The sequence below is a fragment of the Anguilla anguilla genome, chromosome 3 (assembly GCF_013347855.1).
Source record: "Anguilla anguilla isolate fAngAng1 chromosome 3, fAngAng1.pri, whole genome shotgun sequence".
Lineage (NCBI taxonomy): Eukaryota > Metazoa > Chordata > Actinopteri > Anguilliformes > Anguillidae > Anguilla > Anguilla anguilla.
The window spans coordinates 26,358,574-26,376,796 of NC_049203.1; the positions used below are offsets into that span (position 1 = coordinate 26,358,574).

At 38.5% G+C, this 18,223-nt stretch overlaps 1 protein-coding gene across 2 annotated transcripts in view; it reads left to right on the top strand.

Moving 5' to 3' along the window:
- The window catches only part of LOC118222263 (gamma-aminobutyric acid receptor subunit gamma-3), a 183,118-nt gene that overhangs the window by 25,311 nt on the left and 139,584 nt on the right, over positions 1–18,223 (top strand). For both annotated transcript variants that reach the window (XM_035407709.1, XM_035407710.1), the window contains exon 3: positions 7,197–7,264. In XM_035407709.1, coding sequence (XP_035263600.1) covers positions 7,197–7,264 — 68 coding nt within the window. The remainder of the gene's footprint in view (positions 1–7,196; positions 7,265–18,223) is intronic.

Consider the following 18,223-nt stretch of genomic DNA (forward strand, 5'->3'; position numbering starts at 1 on the left):
ATGATAAGGGCAAAAGAGATGAGAAATTTGACACCCAGAACCAAGCCCTCCAACTCCCTGCATCTTTTCAGGACACATGCCTAACTTATCGCACACAAACATCGTACTCTTCGATTTTTTTGTCCCCCTCTGCCACCAGTATTTAATTACATTTGTCTGGCAAAATGCAGTTGTGACAAAACCGGGAGACGTCGGCTGTGACAAAGAGAATGGGTGCTGCTGGGTAAATGCAGGCCCAGGCGATTGATGGAAGATAATTCACTCATAGTTTATTTTGGTTTCCTATCGATTGGAGAGATGTTGTTTCACTGTTGCGGAGGACAAAACAGTTCCTCTCCTCCCTTCAACCAACTTTTAGGAAAGGGGGAGGGTTGAATGGAGAAGTCCATGTATTCGCAATTAAAAAGCGTCAAGTGAATGTGTATCTTTTTCGTCAGAATTTTTCATGAGGTCATTAGGTCTTAATTTGTTTTCCAGTCATAGCCGTGTTTTTTCATCAGCATGGCCATTGCAGAGCACTGCAGAACATCTGCATATTAATAGTCCTCCTTGTATGCTGATGAACAGACGGGGGCAAAGTGAGTAGGAGCATACATGGCAGATGGGGTTGATTGCTCCTAATTTGTTTCTTGTCACGTTTGACAAGCTGGCTGTGTATAAAAGCTGATCTCCCATCAGCCCCCATGATGGGGGTCACCTGACACTCCAAATGTGAATAATGGTGATTTTCTCCCATTCTCATGGGGGGTGTTGGGGAACCTGGAGAAGATGGAGGAGTGGGTGACAACAGGCAAGAAAGGGGGGGGGGGGGGTGTGGAGAAAATGATAATAGACAGGAAGATTGCAAGAGACAAGATGGATGCCCAGTAGAGGAATCCACACGAGTGCAAATGGCAACTCGTGTGGACCACACACCACATCCCAGCTTCTGGCAGCCATTGCATTTTTCAAATACAATGCCTTTGCTTTAGGTAATGTTATATCCAATGTGAGGACATATTCTTATTCAAGGGTGCATTGATGTTACAGAAAGTAAGAGATTGAACCTCACAGTGTGGCGTCACATTTGCTCTGGCCTTTACATACTGTCTGTGATCTAATTATTTATTCCCTATGAAATCCCAGTTGATAGAGAAAGGCAACAGAACTTGTATTTATCATATTTTTCATAGGCTTAGATATGGTCAGTCATCACCTCTCTGGGCTTGCCATTGTATTCAGATCCAGAGCATAATTCTTTTGAACTGCAAATTATCCCATTAGTTTGACAGTACTGGTTGTTATGCCTTCCAATACAATTTACTGTGCACTGTCAGTTGAGCATCTTTCAAAAGAGCACTAACAAAAAGACTAGCAGACTGCTCAGGAGCTAATTAGGTGATGTTCAAAGCCTTGCAAAGCAGGTAATACATGGAGATACAGGTGTATCTGGACACATGAGTGCAAATCATTCATTACTGATGTGACTTGTGTGAGCAAGTCCTAATACAGTAGTTGCAACAAAAAAAAATTCAGAACATATTACATTTTGGCATGTGATGCATTTTTTGAGTCTTTGTTTGGCAAAGCTAGCGACACACATGAGAAAGCCCAGATGTAATTTCAGGAAGCACAGACAACAGGAATGGCATTGATCTCTGGCCGTTGCTGGTGGCGGAAGAAACATCCATTTCACAAACTCCAGCTCAACAAGGATTCGCCTATTGGAAATTGGCACTATAGCAAATTGACACTACAGCAGTCCACAGCAGGATCATCCCCCAAACATATTTGTTTTCAGAGATCCTCAACTTGACAGTTAAACCTCATCAAGGCCTGCTAGTGGTCCACTACAGGGCTACTAGTGGGCACTGTATGCTTGCTAGCTAGGATGTTTAGTAATACTGAGTGTCAAATAGAGAGGAACCGTCTTTACAGCGTAACTCTGAAATAATCCATAACCGAGAGAGCAGCAAGTTAGAGCACAAAGGGGCATATAAAGGTGGTGTTGAACCACATATTTAGGGTTGCCAAAAGTCCTGACATTCTGTATTTCAACTAAAAATTGACACTTCCATACTTTCTTGTCCCAGCATTTTCTTATTTCCTGCAATTTGCACCTGCCAGCAATGAGTGCATATGCAAGAATCATTAACCCTTATATCCCCAAGCACATACAAGTCTGTTTTCACCTGGATTGCATTACTCTTAAATGATGCCTTATTACTTTGTGGCCACACAAAAAAGAGACATGGTTTATGGCAATATTTGAAAGGCACATGTGTACCACCAATACTGAAACGCTAAGAGCATCTGATGACACGACATAAATAAAAACCAGCACAAAACCTGGATAGAAAAACTGTCAACAATAAATCTTCTTACAGGGATAAGAATAAAGTAAAGCAAAGACACATCAACATTACCTTGATTGGTGATCAGTGCTCAATACAATTAGAAAATTGAATGTTTTAGATTCTGTATTTTTTATATATTAGTCAAAAGGCTTGATAAACAGAACTTATTAAAGAACCCTGTCAATGATGATTTATCCATGGCTTCAGCTTCAAAACAGGGATGATGCCAATGAGAATATGAAGCATGTTTCATAGCAGGTTTTTTTAATGTAATTTTTTTATATAACATCTTGTTCCTTGAACAAAACCTGGAGAAGACTGGTATTGGTGCTGTTCTTCTTCATCTGTGTCTTTTCACCAGTGTATACACCCACTTCTTAAGGCCCAACTCCCCATCTTAGGCATAAAAATGAGGCAATAGGGAGGACAACCATTCCCCTCAGACAGTGACTCATCTAGCAGGTCCTTGGTGAATCGTGAACCCAAAGAAACACTTACAAAACCTATTTAGTTCCTTGAAAATATGTTCATTATGTGTTCTGCTGAAAGAAGCAAAACACAAAGTATTTGGCTCTGGCTTCGAAAATGGCCACCACTGCATGAATGTTTATACTCAATTCAGCAGCCAGACAAGGTTCTGCACAAAGACCTGTGCTGAGGAGCCAGTCAGTGAGTCAAGATTAAACTTATACCCAAAGGCAGGCAGCATTGCATTCAATAGGAAATTTCAAACAGAATCACTCCATCAGAAAAAACAAATAATTCCTCTTACAGTGTGTCTTTTTTGCCTGCTTTTTTCTGTCTGAGTCAGTAGGTTATCAAAGTATGTGAAGCAACACATTCGAAATAATTTGAAAGAACGGGTGTTTCATTGTACATCTTAGAAACGCGGTGTATGAGACTGGCAGTGCCATCCCCTTGCAGGGGAAATCCATAACCTCTTTTGTATTTCGACAGATGGTAACTGCAGAACATTTGACAGATGCTCACTGTTCTGCGGTGAGTTTGTTCCAGGGACAATGGAAAAATGGGTATGTAGTGGCCCAAAGCCCAGATGAAGTGGCATTTGCCAGAAGAGTGGCTGCCACTAGCAGCATTAGCAAGAGAAGACACCAGCCAGAGTTTTTTTTTTTTTGTTGTTGTTGTTGTTTATTTTTTTTGTTTTAGTCCTTTGAGCTGCCAAGTCAAACCAAATTGAATAGCCTTGGTACATCTCTTAAATCTGAATTCAGAAACTGGACTAAAGTAACAGCTAGTGCCAGGTTTTTATTTATTTATTTGCTAGTAGCCTATGCCTAAATTATGCTCCTGGGGACAATTTGAGCCATCTGTAATCATGCTGGGAGTGGAGATTTGCCTTTTCCATTTTTGGATTTACATGCATTGATCCACTAATGAAGGTTGTACATACCTCACACAACTCTGAGCCGACTCCAGCAAAGAGCCAGCATAATCGTATGACGATAAAGATGGCCCAGTTCTGACCTTATGTCGGCAGTTAATTCAACTGTCTGGCCCAGCTTCGAGCCGCTTCTGGCATACAGTATGATGGGGATTTTATGTAGGTGTCAACATAGAGGGAAATACACAGTTTCTGGCTGAACTTTGGGCCACTTATTGTATATAAAATAGCAAGTTACATCTAAGCCTATTTTACTGGTGGAGATTTGACATTAATACTGTTCACCTTTGGATTGTCCATAGCAATGAAATATGGGTCACTTCAGATTCCACATTCTAGCCGGGCCATGTCACAATGGTGGACTTTGGCCAGATCTGAACCACAAGAATTTCACTATTAGGGCCAAGCACCTCCCATATATTCATAGTGCTCATGCTCAACCTATTCATGGAGAGAAATTCCTGAATGTTGTCATGAATGGGAAGGATGGTGTTCTCATAGGCTCTCACAGAAACACGCTCTCACAGAAACATACATGTTCCCCTCTGAACTATGAATGACCTCACTACCCACAGTGCTTATACACAGTGCCCCACCCCCCCATCTTTCATTCTGCTCGTTCAGCCAAAGTGTACCTCTTCCCTACAGTAATAACAGAGCAGTTTCTCTTAAATAACACACAAACGTACCCCCTAGGAAACTATGGAAATGTAAAGGGTAATGTGACGTTACTTCTGAACCATCAAACCTTGTAATATTTATGGAGTTCAGTGCATTTTCCCAGTCAGAAGGACAGAGTACCCTGTATGGAAGTAACTATGACTCACAAAAGAGCTACTGTGTGAAAATGTTTCTTTGATCCTGAGACACAAGGTGGTTTGAGATTCAATTCCTGGGGGTGGGGTGGATGGGGATTGGGATGGACGTTCATAGCATACATGTTCTTCTTTTGTACCAAGGCCCAGCAATTACTTAAATGTACTTAATTATTCTGTTCATTTGGGTGCATTAAAGCGAACTGCTATCCGAAGCATCTTGATAAATTGCGAGCTGCAAGTCCCCTTTTCTCTCTCTTGCTCTCTTTCTCTCTCTCTCATGTTAGATTTTTCAGCAGTACTTCCTCTCCCAACTAAGAGCAGTGAACACAAGACATACATTTTTTATGCCAAAGGATTTTATTCGAGAGTATTGTGACTGACTGTTCAAAGGGAAGTGAGCACAAAATGAATCGAAGTGTTTCCAATTGCAATAAAAAAAGAAACAAAGGAAAAAGAGATAGGGTTCCTTTTACACCAGAATTGCAAATCAAGCTGAACATATAGGTGTGTTTATTGAACAGAATTAATTAGATGTTTTGTCTCACATCAACCAGTGATTAAAAAACTTTGTAATCGGAAGTAACAGTCATATGGGATTATCTCAGTTGATGTACACTCACCAAAATACCCTAATCCGAATCAGCCTTCAGTCATTAGGAAGTGCCCTTGAAATATGAGATGGTGTTACATCAGTTTCACTGAACTCTGAATGGGTTGAATGGGTTCTTGTAGAAACCCTAGGTGGCTATCACTACTCAGGTATTATATATATATCTAAAGCTTTGATGCAGTACATATGATTTTTAGGCCTGTTTCTTCATTTGTGGTCCTTTTGTATTAAGCTGTCATCATCCCAGTCGGGTTTAATGGCTATATATGTAAAAGGAAATTTTTTACACTGGTTGCTGTTGCCAAACTGTGTATGCAGTAAAATAGAAAACTTGTATTTATTTCCTGGTCAAAGTAAAGGATAAATGTTGATTGAATCCACATTGAATCCAGGCCATCTTGTAGTTATTCAAATCAAACGTTGGTGAGTTTGGATTCAATAAATTTCATTGTTTCTCTATTGTATTTTTAATTTTCATTTAATTTTAACCAGCCCATAATCTCACAGATGTCAAGACCATAAACATTGTTAGCTCAGGTTACATCAGGTTTTCTTCTTCACAAAATGCAGAGTAAATGTAGAAATTTTCCTTTTCTAAAAAGAATTCAGTTCTGCTCATATACTGAATATTTGGAATTTCATACCAGAGTGTTAGTCTTGACTGCTTAGTGGTCATGCTGAATCTGTGTGTTCACACACCTGAGCAATCATGTATTTTAAAGCAGTCCTTTAAAATGATCTTATTTGATCACCAGTATTATTTATTTTTTCCCACACCAATATCACATTAAAGTTATTCAGGTTCAGGTTATTGTTTACAAATGAAATGTATTGTGAATGAAAACAGAATATGGAGCAGGTCACCTGTGATATGAGTCATCTCTCCTAGTCATCTTCAACCATAGTGCTAACCTGTAGTATGATCTACTCCATTTCCATATTTCCTATATATGAAATTTATTTATTTATTGGCAATCATCATTTTTTGTAGTCTCACTGAGGGTGGCACATTGTATTTTTTTTTAAATGACACAAATAGATTAACAAAAGGACAGCGACACTCAGAATGAAAAGGGGATACATATAATGCTAAGAAGATCAGTTAAGTCTACTTACAAGTAGGATTTAAAAGTACATACATTCATCAGGTGAGATGCCACACTGATGATTGTGTGCTTAATCTCAATCATTTCAGTCAGTTTTTTGTAGTATCTTTCACAACCAAGGTACAGAATACTGTGTGGAATGTTTTTTCTATAACGGAAACTACATTGGAATTTTTAGGTTGATTTCTGTCAGCTGAATACGGGGGCAAAGGTGAAAATTAGCTACAGGTAAATTATTATTTATTTATTTTAATTTTAACACTGGGTCATGTAGTTCAGACAGAGATCCTCGGAGTGTTCAAGCCTAGGTTCTGAATGTTTTAGTTTCTAAGTAAATGATGAGCACCAATTGGGTGAATGCCCTGTCTTTGTCATTATGTATTGTTACATTCTTAAATCCGCAAGAAAAGCACAAGGTTTTATAATATTTAAAAAGAGACCCACTCATTTACTGGTAGGAGAATTGGTCTGTCATTCCAAAGTGGAAAATGAATAAAATCAAAAAATGGACGGTAACTGAATGTGCGCAGCAAATCTCTTAACAGGCAGTGCCACATGTTGGCACAGCGCAGCAAACAATCAACATCAATACATCTCTCAGAAGGACTTGTATTCAAAACAACCAGCATTTTCATAAAGGTTTTAGCAAGGCCAGATGAGGCATTTTTTCTTTTCTCTGTGTGTATTTTTATTTTGTTTTGTAGCTCTAGACTGGAATTAGTTGCCTTAGGTTTAATACTATAGTGATATTACATATGCACTTGCTTGTCTGTGAACATTGTTTATCAGGTCTGGCTCTATTGCTTATATATTATTGTTCTGAAAGACATGCAGCATGTGGAATTGGAGAAGAAAAAGTGAAGTCCTTCTGATTGTGTGAATGTATTTCAGTGATAACCATTTTTATTTTTTGTCCTTTTGCAGTTAAACCAACCGTCATTGATGTGGACATATATGTCAACAGCATCGGACCTGTGTCATCAATTAACATGGTAAGCGGACAATGTTTCGGAAGCATGTTTCGGTTATACATACTCATGTACACACACAGAGGCACACATACCCACACATACATGTACATACACACACATAGGCACACACACACTCAGACACATACAGTCTATGCAGCGCTCTCCTTTCCTTGGCAGTGTTAAGATTCTTATCCTGTGGCCTGTTTTCAACAGAGGTCAGTGCCTGGCCTTTAGGAGATGAAAGGCTATGTTGAGGTTTAAACAGCCCTATCCCAGGAGAACAGGTAGAGTTAAGCCTGGCAGTTAGGAAAGCCTTTGTGAACACTGACAAGCTGAGCAGCAGGGGAGGACCGGTTAGTCCTATGTGGGATGAACACACTGAGCCAGTGGTCACGTCTCTCCAGAAATCCAAACATACAGCAGTGTTGCATCCATTCAATGCTGTGGAAGATCATGTTCATTTGCTGTGGGGAGTTAGGGCTTTAACCAGGAATTCCCTTTAGTTCTGTGGAGAATTCAAAGAATCACTGCAGAAGAAAGATAAAAAAAGGGGGTTAGCTTATTTAATTAATGAAAATGGGGAAGATTGTTAAAAGTAAAAAATGGACTAACTTTTTGACATTATTGGCTGACTCACTATGACTGTATTGTTTCATGTTCTCGTAGCTAATGTATCTCTGTTTTTGTAACGATAAAGTCATAGTATGGAGTCACACTGTATTTGATCCTAATAAAATATGCTGTACTGTGGTGTCGGTAGACAAAGGAGGGCTTGGCGGTCACCTTTCCGTCCACCAACATTTTGAATATCAGTGCTAATTTTTAAAACGCTGCTCTATCGGCTGGGTAACCAACAGACCATGATATTGTATATGTAAAATGAAACAAACATTTAAAACACAACCTTCGTCTCAACTCATAAATATTGTAATTACTGCATTACTGTACAGTAAAGTTTGATGTGTTTTGGAAAATAGTTTTTAATAAGCATCTGAAGAAACGATGCATTTCAACATTGTTCTCACACATCATGTGACCTTTATGCTATTATCTTTCAGCCGCTGTTATTTTTCATGACAGTTTCAATTTCTGTACACAAATCATGTCGTATTATGATAATTTTGGAGATGGAGCAATTTATTGCAATTTATTCTGATGTTCTGCCAGATGATAGAGACTAGGGTAATTTACTTATTAATTCATTAATGTTTGCGTAACCTGATAGAGTTCATGAACATAATTCATTTGTAGTGATAACTTAATATGCTTATTAATGTGGAGTGGCAATTTCCAAAGGATTTAATATATAACTTCACACAATGCAGTTGTCTTCCATGATTGAAAAAAGGGCAGGTGAGAATAAAAAATGGCAGTCCAAATTTGATTGGAAATGTTTCCTTGCATGGATAGGTTTTGTATGAGTGAAAGTAATTTATTTTATGTACTTTGAGGAAGATTGCTGTTCTATTCATATTACCTAAGCTGTCCATGTGTTGGTTTTTGGCAGTAAACATCTTTGTCACTTTGCATGCTAAATAATTCAGTCAAATTTGGAGTGTCTCGGAATGAAAGATGCAGCTGCAGCTGCACTCTGTGCCTCCATTTTAAGGGTCTATTAGAGGATGTCTTCCCCCGGCACAGATGTATGCCCCCTCTCTTTATTTAAACCATTACAGCTTTCATACAACATAGCGCATAATAAAAGTGCTGTGCCTGGGACAACGGGCTGCCTGTGTCGTCTATGTAGCATCCTGCAGGGATCAATCAATAGAAGCGTGCAACCCCCCCAACCCCGCCTGAAGAAAAATCAAAACAAAGTGACAAGAGAATCTGTTGCCTGTCTATGGGGCAATTGCAAAAAAAGTTATCAGGAGTTCAATGCCCAGCTTTAAACCCCCAGGCCACCGAATTGCATTTCAGCAGGAATAGCTGTGCAACTGGATCAGCTCTGCTCCAATATTCATTCAGTCTTGAGATCATGGGGTAAAATCTGAAGCTTAATTTCCTGCTAACTTGGTTGAAATTTGCCATTTTTTTGTGGGGGGAAGAGGGTATGGATTGTGGTTTCTAGTTCTGTTCTTGTCTTTTGGAAGTTTTTTTTTTTTTTTCTGTGGTGTAGTTGGTAGGAAGCTAAAAAGCTACCTAGACAGGATTTGCTGGGTGACAGGGCATGTCAAAATTGTGACCAAAAATGTACTTGTACAAACCTCATCTGGACCGAGTGTACATCTTCAAGAGTCTTATTGTCCAGGCAAGTCATTTTCAATGGATTGATGATTTTTACAGGTTCCTTTTTCACTGTCATAGCCTTTTTTTATTGATTTCAAATTTTAATTTTGTGTCCAATTAAGAAACATTGTGATGTGTCACAGTGACAAATGAAGATTAATTATTTGTGGAGGCTGCATGTTGGAGCATCAAGAGAATGGGCCATAATTACAGGATGTTTTCGAAAAATGTCAAACCGCACAATTGCTGCCGAGACGATGTATATTGAGGAGGAGTGTACACGATATGAGGATAATGAATATTTGATACAGGTTACGAAATGTGCTCTTTTTAATTTGTAGTTACTCAAGCAAAGCATGCCATTTTAAGGATTTGCTGTAGCCCATCCTCACTAATAGTAATGATTCATTTCAGAATATTCTAGTGCTTTAATTTGTAAAGAACATCAACAGAATACAAACAAGACCGGGTTAAAACCTAGTATATGGCTGGACCTAACACACGTGATCCGGCCGACCAATGGTGTAACTTCATAACTCGGCCGACCAATGGTGCAACTTCATCAGTCAGTCAGTCACTCACAGACATTCGTGTTTGTAGGGCTGTCCCCGTTTTTGCGGTCCAGCCAAAAAAGGTTAAATAACATCTGAATTTTGGAATTTAATTGTCATGGAATGCTAACTTTGTGTAATTTGTGACCAATTTAAGTCAGCCAATTAGTTTTTTGATACACGCTTGAGCAAAATTGCAAAGTAATTAGACTTGAGACAGTGTGTGCACTGTCTTAAAAAGCACTGTCAAACATGTTTCATTGTTATATAATCCTTTGTCACTCCAGGCAATTGTGAAAGAAGGCCACAATCAGACAACATTGCCAAGTTGAGCTGGGAGGGGGAAGAGGGACTTTAATATGGCTGAAAATAACACTTTAGGCTAAATGTTGCTTAGCTGCAGTACATCTTTAACTGACATACAACTGAACCTGTGTGTCTGTGTATGCACGTGTCTGTGTGTGCATGTGTTTGTGTGTGTGTGTGTGTGTGTGTGTGTGTGTGTGTGTGAACCTGTGTATGTTCTCATCTACATCAGTGCAAGAATACATGTGCACATGTGCGTGTGTGTCAGTGTGCCTATGTGTATAGTCTATGGCATCAAACCAGTATGGGGCAGCTAACACCACTGCTTGCCGCACCTTTTTATCTTAATATTTTTTTATTTATTTAAGGCCATTGGGATTATTACTATAGCAAAATATTTAATGAAACCCACTCTTCTAAAGGGGTGTAAATGAGGCACAGGACATTATTTTGTTAAGTCATAGAAGCATATTGTAAGAACATCTTTTTAAAATCAAATTCTTATTCTCTTTGGATAATTTGAAACTAATAAATAAGTAAATAGATAAATCAGGGAGATGGTGATTCCTCAGCGTTCCCCTGGCACCTATGACCACATGCACCTGCTCCACAGAATGTACCCAAAATCCATATACAAACAAGTAAGTAATTAAAGAACACAAAACCACACAGGCATCTAATTACAGGGTATAGTGCATTAGGAACAAACAAGGGACAACATATTTTCAAAAAAAACATACGGATATTAACAATTCAGATCAGTCAGTCAGCAAAACGCAGTAAGGGATGAACACATTGTTATTTCTTAATAATTATGCGGCTACCTTTTCGGCATTCACATCTATGGATGCAGTGCATGCAATAGAATCACATGCAGAACCTAAACAATGCATACATTTCATACTCATTAAGATATAACTGCCCCTCACCATTCACATTTTTACAACATATGATACTGTAAGTGAGGAAGCTATCATTACCAAATGAATTTTGAATGCATATGACTCAATCACAATGTATGCACTTTTACAATTAAGCAACACAAAAAGAGTAGCAGGAAATAATTGGAAGTGAATATCGATTAATAGGAGGTGCAACACAGTACATGATTTTCTAAAACGTTGATGTAAATATTTGCACTCCTAGCCCACAGTGCTAGTAAAAATGGTTCCATGCTTCTTTAAATTTCACTTTGGAAAAAATAACTAGCAGGGTTTAGTTTGTGAACAGTTCAGTTTAGGTTGTGAGGGTGTTTGCCACAAGGCACATCATCACAATGGGGCGCAAGGATTAGTGGGTGCACCAACTAGCCAGTCGAACTGTTGACTGTTGATACCCAATAGAGGAATGCACTCAGTGCACAGAACCCCCCTTGCTCCACATCCCCGTCAATCCAGCTACTCACTTGGTAAAAAGCCAGAACAGAGACAACACATTTCCTCCTCTCTGCAGCTGCAGGCCTTGTCTCACTTCATTGCCCACCAGACTTCACTCTTTGAACTGTGTAACAATCCATTGTGCAGTTGTGCAGTGCTCGGCTGCCCTTTTAGGGTTTAGATCTTCTGTCCTATTTTTTAAAGGGGAGGGAGGGGAAGAAGAAGCAAGTCACTGCAGTTTGAAAAAAAAATGCATCAACTGTGCATTAATAATGCAGTGTATATATATACTGTATACACACACACACACACACACACACACACACACACACATACAGACAGGTGACATATTAAAGGAAAAACCAACATAAAGTGTCTTAGTAAAGTGTTGGGCCACAACGAGCCACAGGAATAGCTTCAATGTGTGTTGGCATAGATTCTACAAGTCTCTGGAACTCTATTTGGGTGATGGAACTGTTTTCTTCCAAAACAGATTCCCTCATTTGGTGTTTTGATGATAGTGGCAGGGAGCACTGTCTAACACGCCAGTTAAAAATCTTCCATAGGTGTTCAACTGGGTTGAGATCTGGTGACTGTGAAGTCCATAGCATATGATTTACATAATTTTCATACTCATCAAACCATTCAGTGACTCCTCGTATCCTGTGGATGGGGACATTGTCATCCTGGAAGTGACCGCTCCCATCAGGAAAGAAATGTTTCATAATAGGATAAAGGTGATCACTCAGAATAACTTTGTTTTGATTTGCAGTGATCCTTCCCTCTAAGGGGACAAGTCGACTCAAACCTTGCCAAGAAAATGCCCCTCACATCATAATAGAGCCACTGATCCCCTCAATATAGGGGCCAAAAAGTACAGAAAGTGCTGCAGTTTCTACAGGGTAAACCAAGATGTACAGTAGAATTGTTTGTGAATTGTTTGATTACAAATCTAAAATTGTGAAGCACAGAGCAAAAAAATATGTATTTGTTTCAAACATTATGGAGCTCACTATATATAGATCCCATAAAATGGCAGCAATGTTGTCAGGGAAAAACCTTTTAATGAACAGGAATAAAGCTATAAATCTAAATCTTTTTATTCTAAGGAATGGCTGTTAAATAATGAGTTATTGCCATTATTAGATTAGATTCAATTAGATTCAACTTTATTGTCATTGCACAGAGTACACGTACTGAGACAACGAAATGCAGTTAGCATCTAACCAGAAGTGCAAAAGAAGCAGTAAAGTGCAGTAAGGTGTATGTACATAAATGAATAAATATGAATACAATATTGATAAATATGAATACAATACAATGTGATATAAACAGTATAGACAGTTATAAACAATATAGACAGTGGATCGGTATAAATATGATAAATATATTATTAGCTATTATTCTTAAGGACTTTGACAGTGTTTTGAAAAAAAAAAGTGAAATGATGTACATGTAAAAAAAACATTTTACTGTAAAAACATAGTACGTCAAGTCACATACAGTACCTGCAGTGTCTCTATCGTAAATAATGTTGGTGTCCATACTATAAATACTGTTGGTCTGGCATGTGTTGCTATGTAGGTGAACATGCCATTTGTCAGTGGGCCTGAGGGGGTGTAAGCTGGTGTGTATGGACAAGATGAACCTCTGATTTTTTCCACAGGTTTGCAATAGGTGGACCAACAATGTTTCTCTGTGTAACTTGAAATATGGTGTTGACTGAATCGACCGACCCTAAGGCACAGGCTTACGGTACATTTAATTAAGGCCCCATGCTGTATGACTGCTAATGAGAGCTATTTGTTTTAATAAATAGTTTAAATCAAACCCCTCCCTGACACAAGAGGAAGCATTATATCTGCAGGTCCGATAGATAGGCAGGCCATATATGCCTGAAAGTGTGTGTGTGCGTGTGTGTGTATGTTTGTGTGTGTGTGCATGCGTGTGTGTGCGCAACTATTTACCATCCAAGCAAAAATCATGTGTGTTCCTCTAATGTAAATAACAGACAGTGTAGTAAATAGCACAGATGATATCTCTGTGGCTTATGCACTTAAAAGGCAAAAAAGAAGCATAATAACATGAAAGCGTGTTACTGCACTTGTGATGTGCTTAATGTGTGTTAGAGAGGAAAAAAAAGGCTAAATATGGAGTTTGAAAGAGGCAGATGCTGTTTTCCGTGTCTGTTGCAATGCCTGTCAGAGCACTGTGTTTTTCAGAGAGCATCCACTAATCACTTTTTTCATCATTTACTCTCCCACTGACATTAAAGACCATGAAGCAGGAAGGATTTTTTCCTAGAGACAACAGCCATCATATTTTTTCGAATTTCAAACTTAAGACTAGGAGTGTTTAATAAATACATGTTCACATGCATAAAGACACGTTTTACCCAACTGTTCCTTGATAAAAAGGCATTTACAGCTAAAATCTCAGCCACAAAATAGTACATTGCTATTAAACTGTGATTAAAATTGTATAGCTTGCTTTTAGTTGAACATGCTCTTACTTGAGAAGAAAGGCTTTAAAAGTATTTTTGGATATGGCTGTACTTTTGGTTACACGTGTCTACATCTAAGTACACATTCAGGAACACACTGGCTTCCTGCCAATGTGCCCCACATTTCTAGCATGTTACCTGGTCAAACTTCTAACATATTTATAGGATAAGCAATATATATCAACTAAAGTTTAATGTCTACTTTTACGTAGTCTGCAGTATATCAACTACAGCAGTGGCCTGGATTCAATGGGAAAAAAGTCAAAATTCTCCTTCAGTGATACAATCTGGCAAGTCCGTTTTTGAACTTGCTTTTATGAAGAAAAAACTATTCCTTCCATTTAAATGTTAGCCAGAGTTAAGGACACATTTTTGAATCCAGGTCTAATCGTCAGCTTAATTTTTGATGATCTTTATGAAGCCTATATGGTTCATCATTTACTGTAGGCTTACTTTACTGCGATTTATTCTTAGCTACCTTGGACCCCAAATAAAAATATATAAATAAATAAAATAATAACAACAACAACAAAAATACAACAACAACCATAATAATAATAATAATAATAATAATTGGGGATGAAGCATGTTAAGCATTTAACAGAAATCAAACAGAACAAACATTGAATGTATTCTAATATCAAGATACAGTATATAAGAGACTGCATTGGCAGCAACACATCCGAATGATCACAGGATCCTCAGAATCAACATTGTCTGCATTTAAATAGATCTGCCACGCAGCTTCTGAAAAAAAAAAAATTGATGTCTGTCAGAAATGTACAGTATAACCTTGGCCGGTATTCACACACTGAGGCCTGTTAAAGGAGTCATTTACATCACTAAGTAATCTAAAATGGATCTGCTTCCCGTAAGAGTCTGTTGGTGTTTTTGCCTGCACTCTAAATTACTTCTGTAGTTTTCATAGCAATATTACTGTATTAATAATTACTCATTAATAAATCCTTGCTGCGGAACCTGTATACAGTATGTACAGTAGCTGTAGATCTGCCTGGTATTCTAATCTGAATTTGATGGCAAGTGAAATTTACAATATATTTAAATCTTCAAACAGTAATTTGCCTATTTGAGCCACAAAATGCTATGCTAACTTTGCTGTCCTTAACTGCATTTATTTCCATTTGATGTGCACAAAATTCATGATGTAATTCAAATACAAGTACAAAAATACATTTTGCATTTTCGTATGCACTGTATCTGATTTGAATTTTTCAATGTAAATTACATTTCAATTTTCATTTTGTATACACTTCATCTGCCTATTTGAAAATTTAAATGTAAATCCTATTTCATTTTTCATTTTCTATACCATACATGACACAGGCCTATCATAATTAAAATGCAAACGGAACTCATAAAAGATTCTTGTAACCGTATGATTGATGACAAAAAGGAAATGATAATTTAATTGCTCATCTTATTTTCCATCAAGGACAACCAACTTCTCACTGTACAAGGCTGACATAAATGAAAATCCACTGTAGACCTTCTCTTTGCAATTTCACATCTGCGTTGTCATGTATCTACCCTGTCAAAATTCAAATAATAATGTAAGTTAAGTTTCATTTTCAAAGTCAAAAGACCTGTCACTCAAAGGACAGGGGTGGTTCATCCCCTACCAAGAAGTCCCCCTTACAAACCAAAGACAGGTGGATTATTTTGTACTATGCATAATGAACAGGGGTGGCACGGTGGTGGTGCTGCTGTGAACCCCTGAATTAAAAGACAAGCTGGCCGGTCAAATATTCCAGATGGGCATCCTTTGCATTTGGTCACTTTTTGATGGTGCTGAACCGATTGTTTGCACCCCACCTGCACCCCACCACAATAAAGAGAACAAATGCTCTGAATGATCCATCTCATTCTGCCTTGTACTTCTCATTCAGCACAAGGGCACCATGCAGTTAGGAAACTTGTCGGAATTGTGAATGAGGTACAAAAGGTGTGTGGTACAATCACTGGCAGACAATTGTTTTTTTTCCACTCATTAGCAAAGCAAAGTTTGAAAGACAGGTTTAACATGGCTGCACAAAGAGTGCTATTTTTAAATGTCTGGGTCATTCTGTGTCCTAGGCAACGGTGTGTAGCCAAGGAGAGACTTTCTGTACAGCAGCCAGCACTGTGCCTTCTGCAGTGGGAGCCCTCTGGGGGGCCGCCCACTCAACAGAAAAAATGCCGCAGCTCCAAGCACAATATGTAGATCAATTAATTTCTCCCCACATCCAAACAAACACAGTACCCGGCAGCACAAATATATTACTTCACCTCAAATGCCACCGTTTATGAAGAATGTGTCGCCGAAACACAACTTTAATTTGTCTGTTTTTGGAGGGGATGGGAGGGGTGTGCTGGTAGGGGGTCCAAATATTGTGGCTGATTCCCTGCATGTTTTGGGCGCCTGAGACAGTCAAGCGCTGCTCAGTAGTCTGTGGATTCAGCTCCTGCTGCTCGACTCGCAGTGTTGATGTCTTGCGGTACAGAAATGCAGACTGTCTGCACCATATGAAAATGCATTTACACACTCAAAGTATGAAGTGAAAACCCCAGGGGATATTTAAACAAGCTCTTATCATGAGCCATTGCTGCAATATTGAATTAAATGTTGTGGTGCCTGCAGCTCAACATAAGTGACAATTAAAGCAGGCATTAAAATGAAATATGAAGATTTTTTAAAATGTGACAATTTCTGAAGACTGGTATTTTCAGTTCATCAGCTCTTTCAATCACTTTGGCCAGTATATTGGTGATGATGACAATAGGGAAACCATTGTACGTCCTGACATTTCATATAGCAGAGTAATATTAATTGTGTTCATAGAGGATATTCAGAAATGAATATTAATGAACATAACAATTGTGTTACAAACTGGCTCAGGCTTGCAACAAAAGGGAGACACAGGAACAATTGAAGGAATAGCAAAATAGATATTTATTAAAGAATATGCTAACTAAGTACAAAAGAACAAACATACCAACCAGTATGGATGAGTATCAGTATGTAATCAGTGCATGGATGAGAGTGCATGTGCAGCATGAATGTTGTAAGGTGTAAAACAAATAAAGGCTTGCAAACAAAAGAACAACGAGGTGGAGAAAGGAAGACCAGACTGGAGGGAGGCATAGAACTTTAAGGCCTGGGACACACCAGCCTTAAAGTTCTAAGCAGGGATTTAGTCTTGTATTTCAATGGTTACCCTGCAGGGGTCCCCATAGGCACTCCAACGGCACAGTCAAGTGACTAATTATACAATTTACAAAAACAATTAGTTGATCTGATATGGGGAGAGTCAGGAAGAAAAGTGAACATGGATGGAAGTTTGTTACAAAAAGCATGTCATTGAACCAGTGGTCCTCACTCCTGGTCATGGAGAGCCACAGGGTCTGCTGGCTTTCAATGTTACTCAGAACTGGAGTAGCAGAGCAACTGATCAGTTAAAGCAGTTTATTACACACTAAACTCACATCACCTGGTGTCTTGGGTTTGAATCGATCACCTTGCCTGTCATTCAAATCCTTACAATTGACAGGTTATTAGTCTCCCCCACAAACAATACAATAAAATCTAGCACCATAACCATTGGTTAGAATTATACAGAAAGTGGTTTGGTTTTTCTGTTTTTACAGAAATGTAACAGAGAATCCCCTATTATACCCCTACTGGAGCCATGTAAACTTGGAGTTGATTTCACAATTAATATTTCATTGTCTAGTTTCATTCTACCCTCCCTCAAGATGTCCTCAGGAAAATGTGATACGCTGCAATATATTGTTAATTTGTCAACCGTAATACAAAATATGAACATATTTCAATGACAGTGATGTTGGCCACTGTAACAACCAGTTCAGTTCTGGGTCATACATTTGATGGACAAAAATGAAATGATAAGAATGGAATTCAGGTTTTTATGCTGGGTCAAATCTGAAAGGCTGAAAAGGGGAGGCAAGACCGATCTGGTCGCTGTGAATGTCAGGATCAAAAAAGAAATACAAATAA